Source organism: Oenanthe melanoleuca, chromosome 3 (genome assembly GCF_029582105.1).
Source record: "Oenanthe melanoleuca isolate GR-GAL-2019-014 chromosome 3, OMel1.0, whole genome shotgun sequence".
NCBI lineage: Eukaryota > Metazoa > Chordata > Aves > Passeriformes > Muscicapidae > Oenanthe > Oenanthe melanoleuca.
In genome coordinates this window covers 21,425,579-21,444,883 of record NC_079336.1, presented here as the reverse complement: position 1 = coordinate 21,444,883, position 19,305 = coordinate 21,425,579, and the positions used below count along the sequence as shown (strand labels likewise).

General features: G+C 41.9%; 1 protein-coding gene across 1 annotated transcript in view; it reads left to right on the top strand.

The window, feature by feature from the left end:
* Positions 1-308: 308 nt before the first annotated feature.
* Positions 309-19,305, top strand: part of CSMD1 (CUB and Sushi multiple domains 1) — a 1,037,656-nt gene continuing 1,018,659 nt past the window's right edge. Inside the window, exon 1 of the mRNA XM_056488498.1 lies at positions 309-447. Coding sequence (XP_056344473.1) covers positions 381-447 — 67 coding nt within the window. The 5' untranslated portion in view covers positions 309-380. The remainder of the gene's footprint in view (positions 448-19,305) is intronic.

The window sequence follows — 19,305 nt, the reverse complement described above, 5'->3', positions numbered from 1 at the left end:
CCGGCGGCCGTGCATGCCGCGCTGCCCGCGGCCCCGGGCGCGCCTGCCGTCCCTCCCCGGCGCCCTGCCCTCCGCTGGGCGGGCGGCGGGCCGGCAGCGCCGGGGCTCCGCGGGCGCTGAGCGGCGCAGCCCCGCCGCGGCGCGGGACTGATGCTGTCTGCGAGCGGAGCGGAGCGAGCCGCCCGCGCAGTCCTGCAGGAGGCGCCGGGCGCTGCGCGGCGCTCGGGACCCGGACCGCTCCTCTCCGCCTCTCCTCGCCCTGCCGTGGTTATTTGGCGCTGTCCTTAGCCCCGCTGCCGCTCGGAGGACACGGTCGCAGCCGAGAAGAGCCGCCGGGGGTTTTGTGTGAGAGTGTGTGTGTGTGTGGAATAACTGCAGACATGACTGCGTGGAGGAAATTCAAGTCTCTGCTGGTTCTCTGCGCGGGGCTCCTCACTGCAGCTCAGGGTAAGATTCGGGTTTCTTGCATTGCATTCGTGTAGACTGTGGCTACGGCACTCATAACCCCCAGCTAAATCTCTGCCGCTCGGCTGAGCTCTCTCCCTCGCTCGGGTTCTGCGCCGGCAAGCAGCAGGCTCCTCGAGCCCGGTCTCCCTGCTCCCTGCCTCCCACCTCCCGCCGGTGTTCCCCGAGGGCTCTGCTCTCTGCCGGTCACTTCCCCGGGGAGAAACCAGCCCCCTGGAGTTGGGCAGCAGCCGCTGCGACGCCGCGAGCGGAACCGTGCGCATCCAGCCGCCTGGGCAGCGCCGGAGTTTGGGAACACTTCGCTCTCCGCGCACGCACGAACGGCACTCGCTGCCGTGTGAGGGACAGTCCCCGGGCTGGCAAGTTTGGATCTCCCCTCCTCCCGCCTCCCCGGCTTTTGCCGTGCTCGAGGGGGAGCGCGGAGTGGGTGGTCGCGGAGAGCCGCCTCCGCCTGCTTTCAGCCGGCTCCGCTCCCCGCAAGTTGCGCGGAGGCGGGGATGCGGCGCCGGGGACACCTCCGCCAGCTGCCTGCCCGTGCCTGAGGGAAGAGGACTCCTCTCTGCTGGGTGTGCGGTGGAGAGAGTCTCCCAACCTCAGCTGGGTTTCTCTTAAAATCAATGGGGGAGGGTGGAGAAACGACGGGGTGACGGTGGAGAATTTGGTTACACAACTTCAGTGCTGGCCTCAGCCCCATTACTTGCCTCATCGCTGGAGACAACAACTTCCCCATTATTCACTTCGCCTCTCATTAGCCTTGCGCTTTTTCATGCTGGGAGAGATGCGAGCCTGCGTGTGTGTATGAGACAGGGAGGGAGGGAGGGAGGCAGCTCGCAGCTGAGCACCTGTCCCCGATACAGCCTCTGTCTTCTCCCACCTCGCTCCCGGTTGCTCTGCCTGCCTCCGGGATGACGGTTCCCCTTGCGGTTTGGACTGTCTGACTCTCCCTTAACCCTTCCAAGCCGCCTCACATCGTTCCCACCATTTTATTTTTCTCGCTGCTCTTTTCGGTGCGGAGGCGGCTGAAGCAGGGGAGCAGGGCTATCGCGGCCCGGGTTGGCGGGGGAGGCTGGAGCCTTCCCCGTCCTGCGGGTGCCCACGGCCGGGCTCCCTCGCCCGCCTCGGCGGCACGGCAGGGTGCCTTCCCTCCGATAGCCCCCGGCCGTGATCTGCAGGGAGAGAGGGTGGGAGGCCAGCCCGGGCTGCTGGGAAGCGGGCAGGAGCTTTGCCCGGTCCGGAGGAGCGGCTGCGGCTCCGCACCAGCCCGATGGCATCCCTGCTCTGCCCGATCCTGCCGCTGCCGCGCTCCACCGGGCACGGCCGCCCGGCTGCCCCCGTGGAAGCGAGCGGGGCGAGAAAGGCGCACGGCGTTCCTGGGCTGCGAATCCGGCTCTCCTGGAGATGGGGCTGTGCCGGCAGCACACACAGCCGGGGGCGGGCGGGGGCTTCTCGGCGTGGCCGCCCTACCCAAACTTCCAGCATCGCCGCCCCCCCCGCCGCAGGTGCCTCCTTCCCCCGCTCCCCGCCGGCGGGGCTGGGCGGCCGCACACGTGCGGGGCTCCCGGTGCTGCCCGGGGCTCCTGGGGCTCCCGGGGCTCCCGGTGCTGCCCGGGGCACGGCCCGGCCGGGCGGCAGCTGCGGGCGCTGCTCCCACCCCGCGGGACGCGGGGCTGATGCTGCTGCCGCTGCCGCCCCAGCGCCGCTCCCGGGGCGGGCCGACACCCGCGACTCCTTTGTTAAATACACTGTAGCCGGTTATGTCGTTTGACATTTAAGTGTTTTCTTTTCATGGCTGACAGCACATACGAAAAGCTGGAGGCTGGATCATGGTTATTCAGCGACGATCCGACGTGTTTTGCTTACATACAAAGGCTTTGCCAGGAACGTTTGGGCACTGCCTCTGATGCCGCTCTGCGGAGTGTAATTATACCTGCTTAATGTGCAGCAGCAACACACCCACTTAAAGGCTAAAGACTGACTTCATATTGAAGTCAAACAACAGGTTGAAGGGGAACCATCGGGGACAGTTGACATAATTCCTTCCCGTTTATCTTCCCAGGCAATTGAGCACAGGTATCTATATTTAGTTAAATGTAATCCTGAGGCTGAAATTACGTTTATACTTTCAAGAGTGAAAAAAACTCTTTCCTCTGTAACATAAAGACCCAAAGTTTCAGGAGCACACAAAATAATTTTAATTATTAGATCTTCAGAACTCTGTTTTACCAGCCCCTTGCTATCAAATAATTTGGTCACTATAGAAGGAATTATTCCAGGTTTTGCTTGTTTTGGGGGTTTTATAAGCGAGAAAAGAAGCAAGTGTTGAATTTCTGAAGGTGTTGCCCCAGGCATTCCCATAATTTCAGTAAAATGACAGGTGGGTTGTTCCTCGTTATGAAATGAAATGGAAACCCTTTGTTGCTGTGGAATTTTCTGTAACTTTTTTAAGGAACAAGGAGGGATGAAAATGAACATTCATCATCGTGCACTGTGTTAGACTTGAGGTGCAGTTCTATACATTTCTTTGGACTGATTTAATCTGATTGATGGACCTGAGCGTTTTGGAAAACATTTGGGGAATTCTTCCCTGTTCATTGTGCTTTAAACATCAAGGGAAATTAGTATGGAGTCATTTAAAGGAACCGCTCTCCCAGAAGCTACCCTATCACAGCAATTATGCTTCAACAAGACAGACAGCATGGTGTTCAGCTATGCATGCTAAGAGAGGCTTGTTTATAGAGCCATTTGCTAATTCTGATACTGTAAGAAAAGCAAACATAAAAAAATCTATTGATTTTCTTGAAAGACAAAGCACATCGGTAAGATTTCAGTAAAAATTTATACTGGTGTAGAACAAATGGTAGATTTAGACTGAATTCAGACTAAAATTCAAGAAAAAAAGAGTAAAATAAATTTCTGCTGTGGCCTAACATCTGGGGACAGCCTGTATTCAGAAGAGCCTAGATTCAGTAGAAATGCATACTACTTAATGCCTAGGGTTGTTCCAGTAGATGTTTCCAAGGTAATTTCCTGGACGTGTTTAGATAACCAAATACAGCACCTTCAATGCCACCTAATTGCCTCAAACTGAATGTATATAAGCAGGCTTATGCACAGAGGTATCATTCAGATTGATGGAAATAGCAAAGGGAAAACACTTCTGTTCTTAAATTAGATACAGGCAGTGAAAGGACTCTCACATCTACAGCTCAGGATTTTGTTTAAAAAAAATAAATAAATAAATCTGAAAACATTTTATGTACCTTCTGTTTGCTGCTATCACTTTGTCAAAATAATTGCTATAACTACATCACACACAAAGTTGCCACTCTGTTTAAGGCCTGCTCCTGTTGGACTGAGAGTGTTTGTCTCTTCTAAAGTCTTTTTTTTTTTCTCCAAAGCAGTGCTTTTCAAACTGTGTGGCTGGTCTCTCTAGAGAGGCTCCATTCTCTTCCAGAGAAGACTAAAACAATTCTGGGGAAAATGAGCTGAAAAAAAAAAGAATTTTTAAAAGAACATCAGAACAAGGTATTGAACACCCAGCTGTAAAACCAATGGATGCATTCTTCATCCCCAAGCTCAATGAGGGATTTGACATAGTAAAGAATATCCAACTCTGACCATGTAATATTTTAAAGTAAAAATGCATTTACTTTTTTGGTAAGATCTGTATCTGCCCTATTTTTTTGCATTGAGATATGTATATGGTGTCCTAATTATGTATAGGAATAGGAAACTTGGAAACTTGGTCACCTTGAATACAGTGTAGTGGAGAGCACATAAATTCAACAAAGATTCCCCAAACACTCATTTTAGACTCTTGAACCCATAGTTGCAGTTTGAATTCCCACTGTCAGCCAGTAAAGATTTTTCAGTTTCTCTGGTGTGTGTGTGGAATAGGATACTGGTGTGAGGAGCTAGAGATGGTTTACAGGCACATGAAGACATCAGCACACATGGAACTTCAGGATGTAGTGAAATCTGTGATGCCACTTCAGCACCACCTCTGATTTGTATAGATAACCATTCTGCAGATTGTCTATACTGCAAATCTGTCTATATTACTGGCTCACTCTCATGTCCCTTTATACAGACATGTATGATTTTGATCAGACAATGGAGTTTTTTTGTTTAGAAAGGACAGTTGTCATTTTTTCCCCAGCAGACTGCTTTGTCTACACAAGCACTTCATTTTATTTTTACTCTTAGTAGTATTAGTATTACACATGCATTGATATAGGAAAGTTTTTAAAAAGACATCTATGCCACTTATGCCTCAATAGCACTATTTTTACATTACATTATTACATTAGCTCTATTTTACTAATAAAAACTCTTGTCCAAACAAATTAGAAACAATCTGAAACTCTAAATGTTTTGAGTTATGCATTCAAGATTTACCAGCTCTATAGAAAGGCTGGAAAGCCCCAGGGACCACGGTTTTCAACTTTTCCAAGATGTAATCCGTACACCCTCACATTAAACTCCCTCTTGTAACCTTTCCTGGGAGAAGTGACTGCTTGATAGCGTCACAGTATAAAACCTCCAGTGGATTTAAAGATAAGAAGTAACTTCATCTTGCCCAAATGTGCATTGAACCATCGTGTTTTGGCCATGATGGCACTGTTCTGCTGGCAAGCAGCTTTCCATGAGAGCGGAGCCCGCAGCTGTGCCTGCGGCCGGCAGGGGATGCAGCGTGGAGCGGCATGCGGGTCGAACCTGCGATCGCCGAAGCACTGCCGTGAGCCTGAGACCTCATCTCGGGTAAAACTCTAAAAACTGGATTCGAGTCAGGGTCACAGAATAAGAACCTCTAGTTCTCCGCATGGCTGCAAAATTAGCCGTATTAGACTGAGATAAATTGGGTGTTCTTCCAATTTTTGCGGTGAGCAAAGAATAAGAATCATATGGAAATTCTCCTCATGCGTATGAATCACTTTCTTTTACTTAGAAGTTTTACTTTTCTATGTCAGCTATAATTTCCCTTAAACCATTTTTTTTATCAACCACAGACTTTTGAAATAGGGGAAAAAATGGCATTAATGCCTGAGGAAAGCTGTGAGATCTTGCTTTGTCCTGACTTTGTTCTGGCTGGATGAAAGACTTCACTCCACTATATGATATTTCTATTGCATTTAAGAAAATCTACCCTGTATTTGGTATAAGATTTCTCAGAGGAATAACTACTTACACAAATTACTTGGATTATTGTTAGTGTTATATTGACACCCAAAGGCAGCATATATCTGTTGTCTGCATTTAGCAATTGAACAATAAATGGAGGCATGCATGCATGTTTTTAAGAGTAATAATGCATCTTATTTCTGATAACAAGTCTTACTTTCTCAGAGACAATAATTTTTTCTGCGTTTCTTTCTCACATAGGGGAAAAAAAAAGTGATGGTAGTTTCTTGCCATTTTTACCTGGAGGGCAGATTCATTTAAAGGACAAAGCAAGATTTAATCACTCTTACATTGCTGATGATTAACCAGAACTCTTGATTAATCAGAATATTATCAATTATCTGCTTTTAGCAAAAAATCAGAAAAAAAAAAATCACAATTTCTAGCAATTATAGTAATGATTTAATTTCCATAATAAAAATTAATCACAGTTTCTTGCAGCTTTTTAATTATTTAATTATGCATTTTAATGATACATTCATGCATATTCTGAAATAGAGATTTGACTTCTTTCAAGTAAATTTCTTGTCTCATCCCTGTCCAGTTAAAGATAACTTCAGGCAGTTCTGAGAGCTCAATTCTGCTGCATTGGAAACTGAAATTTGTATTGATTTCAGAAATAGCTCAATTGGCTACTTTTGAACAGATTGCTACTCCAAATAATCCAGACAAAGTAGATATTGCAGCTGAATGGTGGAGTCAGACCCTGTTTAATTTGAGCTTTTATGGAGGAGAATTTCTTACTATGTTTGCATCCATGACTGACTTTAAAAAAAGGAAAACTAGATGAATCACAGCAACAAACCTGAATAATATTAATATATTTATGTATATGTTGAAGCAATTTGTTTTTAAACATCTCTGATATCTCTGAACATCTGATCTCTACCTTACTTCATTTTTTTCTCTGCTTTTTCCTTTAAAGACATTATGAAAAAAACTAGTATCATTTTAGTCTCTGGATGCTTTATATATGTCTTACAGTATCCTATGGATACTGAAGTACAGAATCATGTTCCATAGTCATGTCTTTGTTGTACAGTGGCTTTCCAAAAGAAACATTTGCAGCACTGCAGCTGACACAGACCTGAAGAAATAATAATGAATAAAACTTTTTATGCAGTGTTTGTTTCGCAAATTTGCGTGAAATATGGTCAGCATTTAAAAATTACATTTTGCAGTGCTTGCTTAGTGCCTTGTGTTCAATTACAAAGTAGTGTTTTTTTCATGCAATTTTGCCAAACATTAGGTTTTTCTTTTTTTATTTCTTCTTGCTTGTCTGATATTTTCCTTGGTTTGTTTGTTTGTTTGTTTGTTTGCTTGTTGAAAATAATTTCTAAACCTATGCATGAGGGTTTTTAGTGATATGTTCTTATAATTCTAATGTTTGCAGCAAGCCTTTAACATTCATCACAGAGTAAATTTGCATCTGGGGATATTTTTTCCCCTTCACCCATCCCATGATTTGCAGATCAAATATAGCCATGATACAGTATTGCTTAAATCATTGTTTACTTCCTTTGACCTGCATTACTTGCCATATTGTGTTCACACATAAACTCCAAAAGAATACAGATATCCAAACTTTTATTTTGCTTACACTGGTGCTGAAACACAAGCAATTTACAGTGCACTGGGAACGAAAGTGCAGCCAGCCTTGCCTTGTACTTGAAAGTTGGGTTCAAGGGGCCACACTGGAGACCACAACCAGGTTATTTTCTTTTTTAAATACTGGCCAAGCTGTAGCTTGGATTTCAAGGGTCCTCACTGTGCTTGCAATGCTGTGTGCTAAAATGGATGGGTTACCTGGGCTTGCTTTGCAGAGTGTGTCCAGAATACACGGCAGAACTCAGGCTTGGCTTTGGGCGCTGTGCTTGAGCTTGCCTCGTGTGAGCTCCTTGGGGTTCAGCCTGAAGTCGTGGTGTGTGTAACACACCATGGAACCCAGGACCCACATCACACTGCTGCTGTACAGCACAGGAGCAGGGGGGTCACTTTGTCAAGAGGCAGCTGATGTTATCAAGCCTCTAGATATTGCAGGAATATACAGGAGCTTACAGAACATGCCTTGCCCTGAACCTAGCAAAAAAATGCAGGTGACTGTGGGGGCAAGGAAAAAAGGGAAGAAAGAATGATGTTTACACAACAGTGAAATTCTTGAAAAAGCCACTTCAATAAAATTTTAAAAAAGCTAAATTTAACTTGTTTTTAGACTAATTTTGCATGCTTCTGGCTGTGAAACAAATAGTCATGACAAATCACACTGTTCTCACTAATGTTTGTGGGATATCAATGCAGAAGCTGACTGCATTCAAGTGACTAAGTACACTATTTTAGCTTTGCCCCAGCAGCCAGATTCTCTATTGGTATCCTGCTGATGTTTCCTATAATACATAGATTGTGTCATACCCTGCAATTTTTTTGAGGGGGAGGGGGAAACATTTTATAATTCACTTTCAGAACCACAGTTCAATCCAACAACTGCTAATATCACAATCAGTGACCCTCTGCATTTGTAGATGTCTCTCTCGAGAAATTAAATAGATTATCTTAGCATGTAAATATCCTCAGCACACATTTTGACCCTTTGTTTGTAGTGGCTGTTACACTGGAGAATGTAGTGTTAATAGATCTTATGAAGTCAACAGTGGCAGCAGGAGTAGCATTTTGATCACTAGCTGTACTCAATTGTTTCTGTTTAGCTTTCCTGTGAAATCTGTATAGGAAAGGCTTTATTGTGAAATTTAATTAACATGAATGAAATTCTTCCATTCTTTTTTTCCTGGTACATAATGTAGTTAACTTGAAACTAGCTATAGGGGAAAAAACCATTCTTCTGTGCAGAAGTAGGTAAATTAGACATAGACTCTAGTTGTCAGTTAAGTAGTTTGGGTTGCTTTGTAACAGATTTTAACTAGTTAGAATCTGATCTGAAGGTTGGGGGACTCACAGAATTTAAGAATTCTCATTAACCTTAAAAGAGTTTTATCTTGTCCTTGTTCTAGCCACACATCACACAGACAACTTGCATTGAAACAATAATGCTAGAACAAGTCTAATAACCTTAAAGGAAATTCAGACTCTTAGTTTGTTATGAAATTGACCACAGAAATGCTGTTTAGAATCATTGAATGGTTTGGGTTGGAAAGAACCTTAAAGATCACCTCGTTCTAACTCTCCTGCCACAGCCAGGGACACCTGCCACTAATTCCATCTTGCTCAAAACCCCATCCAACCTGGCTTTGAACACTTTCAGGGATGAAACATCCACAGTTTCTCTGGGCAACCTCTTGCAGTGCCTGACCGTCCTCACAGTCAAGAATTTCATTGTAATGTTTAATCTAAACCTACCTTCCTTCAGTTTGAAGCCTTTCCCCCTTGTCCTGTCACTCTGTGCTCTTGTAGAAAGTCCCTCAGAGTGTTGCTTGTAGGCCCTGTTTAGGTACTGGAATGTGCTCTGAGGTGTTCCTGGAGAGTTTTCTTCTTCACCCTGAACAGCCCCAAGTCTCAGCCTGTCCCCACAGGAGAGGTGCTCCAGCCCTCTGATCATCTTCATGGCCTTCTCTGGACTTCCACCAGGAATATTCTTACTGTCAGGGGCCCAGGGCTGGACTCAGTGCTGCAGGTGGGGTCTCATGAGAGGGAGTGGAGGGCAGAATCCTCCCCTCAACCTGCTGGTCCCACTTCTTTCAGTGCAGCTCAGGACACGCTTGGCTCTCTGGGCTGCGGGCACACACTGCTGCATCCTTTGGACTTCCCATCCACCAACACCCCCATGCCCTTCTCCTCAGGGCGGCTCTCAATCCATTCTCTTTCCAGCCTGTGTTTGTGCTTGGGATTGCCCCAACTCCTGTGCAGGACCTTACAATTGGTCTCGTTAAATTTCATGAGGTTTGCACAGCCCAGCTCTCAAGCCTGTCCTGCTGGATGTTGTCACTTCCCTCCAGCATGAGTCTGTCCTGCAACTCAGTGTCGTTTCCTTAAAGATAAATGATGCCTCAAATTTTTTTGACCTATCTGAAATGTATCTCACTCCACTGGCTTTCACTGGTTACATAATATATTTGGTTCTGGGAAAGGATTAACCTTTAATTGCTTTCTTTAGCAAGATTTAGTAAACAGGCTGATAGCATGGAGATGATCTATGCAAACAGCAAAGAAGGATTTCTTCAACCCATGTTGCCATGACAATTTAGATTTTTCTTGTCAACTCCTGAGAAGCTTCGAAGTAATTTCTTTAAGGCAATGAATCAGGGGATATTTTGGAAATTGAAGTTGCTCTCTTTTTAAAATTTAGTATCATTTAGCACAGTAAGGAGTCTGACCCAAAAGATTGTAAGTCCTACAAACAAGAACTATTGCAAAAAATATGACATCATGTTACTCTCTTTGTATATCTTTGATTATTTACATTGGCAGTGAAGCTGACTTCAGATGCATTAGTAAGTGACTTAGATTTTTTTTATTAACTGTATGATAATAATAGTTATCATAAAAATAAGAATGGATGATGAATAGTGGAGAGCTCAGCTTACAGCTATCATTTTGATCCTCATGGCAGTACTTTATCTTGCAGTCATTTTGAGGTGATTAGATTACAGAAGGATTATAGAACAAAGATGAACTAAACATTTTATTTTTGTTACAGTTACAATTATAACATTAGTTCAATAATGAGAAATAAAATCAAAAGGCTGTTGTCTGAATATTTAAATTGCTCTCTGAGATAAGTGCCCTGTACAATGTTCTTAGTAATCAAACTGAACTTCCCTCTTGTTATTCGTTTTAATTGAAGTAGACTGTTTTGAAAAAGAACTAAAACTAGTCCAAATTAATTTAATTTAATTTAATTCTTAAGAAATAAATTACTGGCTAAATGAGGTATTTCTTAGGTTGCTTTTAGCACTGATGAAAACATGATAAATTGAAAGAAGGTAATGTGAAATGCTGTTTCTGCTGGGAAAATACATTTCTCTGTATAGAAGACAAGAAAAGTAGCTCAGTAATGGTTTTCTTTTTAAAATGTTCCTGGCAGATGATGGTCACTGTGTTGGTGTAGTTTGTTTACCGCTTTGCAATAGATTTGAGATGAGTCATATCACATTAGAAGGAAAATTGAGAAGTTGTTTTGTCAAAGTGAATTCTGTTTTCCTTTTTTGTCATATATACTCAAATTACTAGTTCTTTTTAAACAGAGACACCTAATTGATTTTTAATAAGTGTTTATTCTTGTTGTGTCCCTAAATCTGAGTTCCTGTTGTTATAAATGGTAAATGCAGATATATACTTTCTATATATGGAATAAGGTGGCTGAGCTGGAGCCTTCTGTCATTTCACCTCATGCATCTCCACTATTTTATTTTCATGTAGTTTGAACACAGTAATTTCAATATCTACAAGCACAGTTCTTTTTCTCAAGCCTTTCTATCCTCTTGCCTTCAGAATGGGAGTTGACTGAATAAGGACTATAGGATGAGTTCTTAAGATTTCATGTTCTATAGACATTTTTATTTCTGTCTTAATTCCTTACTAACTTTGTAAGTCCACTTTGCTGGTAATGCATCTCAGTTTATCCAGAGTTAGGAAAAATGATACTTATCAGAATATTTGGTAAAGAAACAGACTTGTGGATGGAGTACTTATGATAGATATGATGCTAGGCATTCAGAAGGAAAAACAACCTTCTTTTTCAAAAATATTTAATGGAAGAGAAGATCCATTTGTTGAATAATATCACATGGGCATACTGAACAATAAAACGTGTCTGAGCTCATTCTACCTGCAGAACAAGCTTTAGCACTAAGTTTAAGGGTTCTGGGAAGAGGGCAGAAGGTACTGTTTGCATCAAGAGCCTAGGTATACCTGCAGTTCCCACTGACATAAGAGAAAATTGCAGATCTCAGCACTTTTGAGCATAAAAAAAAATGTGCTGTACTTAACTATTACACTTGAGAAATTTCAGAATCTGAATGCAATAGTGCTGTAAAGGAAATGAATAGACAACCATACTAAGCATCTACTACTGTTATCTTCTAGGTAGTATCTGAATTAAGCAAAGTTTCTAAACCTATCAGTGTTGTGTTACTGTTTTAGGAAGAAGAATTCCCCAAGGGAAGTTGAAATTTTTCTTTAAAACCACTGGATTTAAGTAAGTCTGAGTATTGAAACAACAACCAGAACAGAGAAAAAAAACAAAAAGCTAACAAAAAAACCCCTAAACAAATGAAAAACCAACCTTGATCTGATGTAGCCTGGAACAAAACATTTGTGATTACAAAGCAAACAAAAATCAGTATTTGGAGTGAAGCAGACTCAACCACTGCTGTCTATACTGCATAATGGAGGCTGCTGTCCATGCCTAGAACTAAAAACAATCAGTTCCTCTATGAGTATTCATCAATTTTACATTTATCCTCCACAGATGGTAACTAGGTACAGTTCCTTGTGGCTCCATTTTTCTTTCTAAAAGCAGGATGTTTGTAAGTGGTGGGCAGGCTCTTGTGGAAGAAAAGTATCTACCCAGTTTTACCACTGTGGAATATGTACTAAGCTTCTTTTGATATTGTGCATCACTCTACAGACTGTATTTGCAGGATGCATGTATTTGTGAAAATATTTTGAATGTGTTTTGTCACTGTATTGGTTTTGTGTGGCCAGGTTTTGGTAGTTGGGATACTACAGGGGTGGTTTCTGTGAGAAGTTTCTAGAAGCTTCTCCCAACAGAGCTGATGCTAGCTGGTTCCAAGATGCACCCACTGCTGGCCAAAGCTGAGCCCACCAGCGACAGTGGTAGAGCCTCTGAGGTAATATAGTTAAGAAAGAAAATAAAAGAGAGAGTGCAATGGCAACTACAGCTGGGAGAGAGCAGTGAGAATGTGGGAGAGAACACCTGCAGGCCCCCAAATCCCTGAAGAAGGAAGAGTAGGAAGTGCTCATGGGTGCCAGAGGTTCCCCTGCAGTCTGTGGTGCAGACCATGGTGAAGCATCTCAGCCCATGGAGGTGCAGGGGAGCAGTGCAGGGACCCCTGCCAGAGCAGGAGCTTGCCTGAAGCAGCTGTGACCCTGTTGGAATTCCATGCTGGGGCAGGCTCCTGGAAGAACCTGTGGACCCACAGAGAGTAGCCCACGCTGGAGCAGGTTTGCTGGCAGGACTTCTGATCCCAAAGGGGAACCCATGCTGGAGCAGCCTGCTCTTTAAGGACTGCACCCTGTGCAAGGGACCCGTGCTGGAGCAGTCTGTGAAGTGCAGCTCATGGGAAGGACTCATACTGGAGACGTGTGTGGAGGATTGTCACCTGTGGGAGGGATCACATGGTGGAGCAGGGGAAGAATGTGAGTCCTCTCCTGAGGAGGAAGGAACAGCAAGGACTAATCTCTGATGAATTGACTGTAATCCTCCTTCCCTGTCCCCCTGCACCAGTTAGGGGGAGAATGCAGAGAAAATATCAGGGGTGAATTTGTGCCCTAGGAGAAGGGAGGGGTTGAGGGAAGGTATTTCAAGAGTTAGGTTTATTTCTCATTGTCCTACTCTGATTTGATTGTTAATAAATTAAACTCATTTCCCTGGGTGGAGTCTGTTTTGCCTATGACAGTAACTGGTGAGTGACCTCTGCATCTCCTTATCTCAATCCATGAGCCTTTCATGATACTTTCTGTCCTGTGTCCAAATGAGGACTGGGAGCAGTAGAGCAGCTTTGATGGGAATGCCCATCCAGCCAGAACCAACCTGGTGCAGTCACATAACACTGGTACTTGTAGGTGCAAGGAAATCAGAAGCATTTGTGCACAGTCCCAACAGCACTTTGCTGCTCAGATCCACTCAGTTATACTGCTGTTGTCTTTGGTGTTATTCAAAATGTGCTCAAGAATTGGGTCCCCTGAGGGTAAAAACTCAATTAAAAAAAGAAACTACTCTTTTATTCTAGAAGGATAATGCACTGCCCAATGTAAAAAAATGAGTTGTCGTGGTGACAGACTGTGTCAGGTGAAGGATGAGCATTCAGCATAGACAGCAGATGGAAATCATTCTTATACTTCATTGACATACTCTTCAGTAGTGCCACTGAAGAAGATAAGATATCTCAAAAAAGAAGCTACATATGAAAAAATATGACAGCATTTAATGGGTTTTTCAGTCAGGACTATTCTACTTTTTAAATCAATACCTACTCATGTCATTTGCCCTCTTCCACTCAATTTTTTTTTCTAGGATATTTTGTCTATGATTTCATTTATTCTTAAAGTCTATTAGGCAATGATTTATTAATTTGGTTTTTGTATATCCCAGAGTATAGAGACCCATGACACAAAGGATTATATGGACATAGAAAGATGAAATGGACAATGAGGACAACATTGTGACAGGAAATTCAAGCCTGGGAAATGTTATTTCTTTTATGACAAGTATTAAACAAAACCTCTTATCTTCTGAAGCTTAGGCCACAGGAGCTTCATGCTGCCCTGTACTTTACAGACGACATAGCTCAGATTACTTCCCTTGTAACCATCAATCATTATTCCAGGTTTTTTCTGATTTCCATTGCTGGCATTTATTTTACTGGAGAGCAATGCATAATCAACTTCCCTTTTTGCCACCAGTAACACAGTAATACTGATGTAGTCCTACTAAGCAGAACTGGTAGTATATCTCAAAACTTGAAGCACTTGCTGGCAACAGTCCTCAGTGGAAGTTCTGGTGCCACTGCTGTGGAGGTCTGATGTGGTCTCAAATAGAGACTGGTGCTCTCATGGGCTTGGCAGTTCAGCTGTTAGGGTGATACAGGCTTTATGCTGACATGCTGAAAACCATGGTTTGCATCTTGTAGGACTGGGAGGGCTGGCACTAGCAGATTTGCATAATTAAACACTATTTATCTTTCTTCTTCCCTTACTGTTTCTTTAAAATTTTGCTTTTGCAGAGCTTATCTTTCTTGTTCCAGTCGCTCTATTATTTCTTCTTTTGCTGAAGGAGTATAAGATATCTTCTTTATTATTCCCCAATATGGTTCTTTAGCATTCTCAAGGGAGAAAATGCCCAGGGTCTAATCTGTGCTGACTCCTGCACTGGGGGCAGCCAGCACAGAGGCTGAAGATGGGCATGGGGCCCTCTTAAGACCTGAAGAATTAAGTCAGGGACATAAACTGTGCCCAGATTTTGTTATGTGAATTTGGTTAAATTTCTGTCTTCATGTATTTAAAAATGCAAAAAGTGTCACATCAAATCAGACCAAAATAACCTCTCTCTGACAATGGCCATTAGCAAATGCATAGAAAAAAAATTGCAGGAATCAAGATATAGACAGGCTTATATTTTAGCAGCCTCTGGCCAGTTTAGAGAACTCTTAGCCAGAGGTTGCATCTCTGTTCAACATCCATCAACAAATTTAACCTTCCTGAATCTGTTCTTGAACCTATTCATAATTCAGACTACCACACTATTTTCTGACAATCTGTTTTACAATTTAATTCCTGCTGTGTGGAAAAACACTGCATTTTGCTTGTTTTGAAGTTTCTACCTGCTCATTTTACTGAGCACTTTGTGCTCTTCAGAAATACTTCACCCAGCACAGAGCTTTGCATCTGATAGATAGGAAGGATTTATGTGAATCTGTAAATTGCATATTTTCCCCTGTAAATGCAAAAAATCCATACAGATATTTAGAGTACCTATCTTCAATCAATACCAATGCATGATTCCCAAGTGCATTTCTCATAATTTTTAATGATTATGATATTGCAGTCACTGCTGTTGATGCACTTAAAATAATAATAGTCTGTATTTCATTACAAACAGACACCTCCCTTTATGCCCCAATCCTTTTACCTAGTTTTTATTCTCATAATAATATTTTATTGTTTTCTTTCCAATAAATAGTAAAGACTGTATCTGGTGACCATCTGGATGACAGTGATGTTCCACATTTTGCCCTATGAGAGATTTCTGGAGGGACAACAGAGAAAACACTTGGGAAAATTAGGTCCTGATGGGGAATGAATACATCAAACTATGTTAATTGATGTTAACATCCATGGAGTGTGTTTAGTACCTCAATGACAGTATAAGGTGCATTAAATAGTAGCTTCATCTTCCATATATGCTGTTTGCCCCTCTGTGATCCAGTGTTTCACTTGTCACAAGTCATATCTTGGTGTTTTCTTTCCTGGGACAATAAGGAAAAAGCATGGTGAAAACTGGTGTGGGAAAACTGGTGTGACAAACTTGAATGATGGGATCTGGTAAAGGATTGGGTTTCTGTGAAGATCAGGGAAACGCTGCAGGAATTTCTGGTAGAAGAGGATTAAGAAGAGGTCCATTTTACTGCAAATGCTGAAACCACTTCAGCCTTATAAATCATTCAATTTACCCCCTCTCAGGACCCATATCTAAAACAAATTGTGAAAAAACTCACAAAAAACATTGAAAATTCTGCCTCTAGATACTTAGCTCAACACTTAAAACATGCAAGATATTCTCTGAGCTCAAATCCATAGGTTTCCTGTTGCAGTTTCATGTTAAAAAAATGTGTTACTGTCTGAAAAAGAATTGTTTCTCTTGTTTCCTAAGACAGCAGCCTTCCTTCATGCATTTAAGAGGGCAATAGAGAATGTAAAAATCTCGGCATTCTCTTTTATTCTACCCCTTTTCAAGGCTGTCAGTGGAAAAACCTATCAGCATCATAAAAACAAAACAGTGATGCAAATAAATACTCAGCAAGAGCATAGCTGACCACTGTGAGCAAGAAAGCATGAGATAGAAGAAGCAAGACTGTCTTTAGTGTTAGCAAGTCTTCCATAACTATTGTTTCTCCTTCATTGTGAAAGGCTCTGTTTCATTTCCATAAACGAGAAATTTCTGAATATTTCTGACAGAGTTTATTCAGGAAAGGAAGGCACTAATTACTCTTTTCCTGTGCAAACACAACTATTGCTTATCTTTTAGGAAGAGGCAAGAACACAGGGTAGTGTGCACAGTGTAATGCATGTACCTGAAAATTCCAGAAAATAAAAACCTGGCAACTATTCTAATACAATATAATAGAATGTATAAATTCAAGGCCTAGATCTGAGATGTGCTGAACTCTTGAGTCCTTAACTTATTTTATGGATGTTGTGGACACTTTGTGGTAAATAAATACACAGAAGAATTTAGGCATCAGGTTTTCCCTTTATTGTGAAGATACTTACATCTAATACTTGGATTTTATGGAGCTACCACTCAACAGCTGCTTTAACCCCAAAACCAGACAAATTTACACAGGCTATTTTTCATTAGAAAATATCCTTTGAGCCTAAAATTACATTTCTTGGCATACTGAGAATGGTTGCATACTGTGTCAGTTTGTATAGGACTGTTATTGAACAGTCATTGTAATCTTCAATATAGATTGGCCTTCCATAGCAATAAAGCAGCTTGGCTGTCTGTAAGTGCACCTGCCAACTTTGGCCTTATATAAGATATTTCTGGGGTGGAATGATGCCCTCTTACTTTCCCACAGTAGAGAGAGTAATTTAACAGTTGGAGTGCTTAGCTACCTTGTGAAAAATCTACATTTATCTATCTCTTTCTTTGGAAAATTAAAGCCTGTCTTGTCCTTTTTTTTTTTTTTTTTTTTTTTTTTTTTTTTTTTTTTTTTCCTGGCATAATCCATGACTACTGAAAGTCTCTCCTTGTTGGGGTTTCCAGATTCCAGGAAAGTTTCCAGTTAAAGTTTCCTTTGGTAGTAGAAGATTTGGATTCCAAACCTTGCTTAAAGGAAATCAATATTAAATATTAAAAAAGCTGCTGGAACAGGAACTGGACACCTACTGGTCCCCTCTTACATGATGAAGGGCATTAATCACCACATCAGAGTCATGCTTCTGGATGGGTTTCTGTCTTGTTCAGTGAATATTCAATTATTCTGTGAAAAGTGGAATTGAAAGTAGTCAACTTGGAATACTGCTTTGAGCTTCATTTGCCAGTAAGCACCTAAAAGATAAGTGCTGCAAAACCTATTTTTAGCTCATTTCTGGAAATAATCAATAGCTTTTATCACTAGGGACTTAACAACCAGCATGTTATGCCCATCACATAAATCTACAGTCTTATAAAGAGAGGTAAGCTACTGTAATGGATTGATTAATTTCTCCCATGGTTCATATTTATTTAAAACTCAGGCAATTTCTTTTTCTCCTAGTAAAAAGTCTCTAATGCCACTTAATGTATATCTGCCACATCTCTGCTGAAATTGTCATTGATATTTGAGAGATAAAATTTAGGTCTAGATATAACACTCCCCTTTGGAATTTACATGCATTAGCCTTATGGTGCCCTGTTACCTTGGCAATGAATGTATAAACACATGTGTGCACAGGTGTCTCAGAGAGACAGAACTGAGTGATTTGAACCTCTTGTGGAGGCAGTGCCATAGTTACCATTCACTATTCTTCAAGTCTTGTCCTTTTTTCTGATAATGCAGAAAGCCTTTCCCTTTGTTTGTAAGTGCAGCAGCCCCAGCAGGTTCCTGCCAGCCAGCAAGGTGCCATTCTGGAATACTTCACCCTAACCCACTGAAGTTCAGCAGCTCCAGCCCATGACCCTGAACTTCCACCAGGGATTTCTGAAAGACTGGAGCTATGTGCTGGCAGTGTATTCCCTCACTTATCAAATGCAATGTTACATGGATTTTCACCTCAAGACACAAGGAGTCGTGTAATTGAGACTGGAGGACACAGATGTGAAAATTTATCACCATGTCCATTTCTCTAGGGATGACACATTGCATTTTGCCTCCCTGCAAGCAGAAAAATGCATTTAGAAAAGCTTTTTATAGCTATTTCCTGTGCTAAAGAGAAGGGCACCCTTGGAAGTTCTTCCTCATCACCGTGAATTTAGTGTGACCAAAACATTTTTAATTTTACCGTTTTATATTGACAACAGGAGTTTATTCTATTTTACTACATGTAGTAAAATGACACATACAAATGGGCACTCATAAGAAAAAAAAAAAATTAAAAAACACACCACAACAAAAAAGGCATGATTTTATGATATTTGGGATTTTTTCAACAAAACCATTTTTAAACAGCTAGTAAGGAACACAGAGGGACAGAAGTCTATTTACTGAGACAATTTAAACTAGATCTAACTAGGAATTATTCTTTTCAGGTTGAAAAAAAGGAAATAAGTCTTCCAAAAAAAAAAGTAAAGACAGTCCAAGAAACTGTACATCAGTGAATTTAACAAGAATTGTGGGGAAAATTAAACTACCATAAGGAAGTGTGAAAGAACAGCTTGAAGATCAGTTTGATTAAGGTTAACCAGCATAGATTCAGTCAGGGGAGGTCATGCTTAACTAACCTGATGGAGTTCTTTGAAGGTTTTACTGCCACTGTAGATAAGGGAAATTCAATGGATGTAATCTACTTGTAAGCTTTGACAAGGCACCACACCTGAGATTAATGGCTAAGAGAAATCATCATGAAAGGAAAGAAACTGGGATGGAAACTAACTCAACTAGGCCACAAAGGGAAAATCTGGACACAGTTTCTGAGGATTCAGTGTTGGGCCTTCTGTTATTCATTATTATGTTTGTTTGAATGTAAGTGATGGGGAGAGGGGGTAGAATTTGTAGCTTATGTGGAATCTGAAATCAGAGCAGGGACTGCAGAGCAATATGC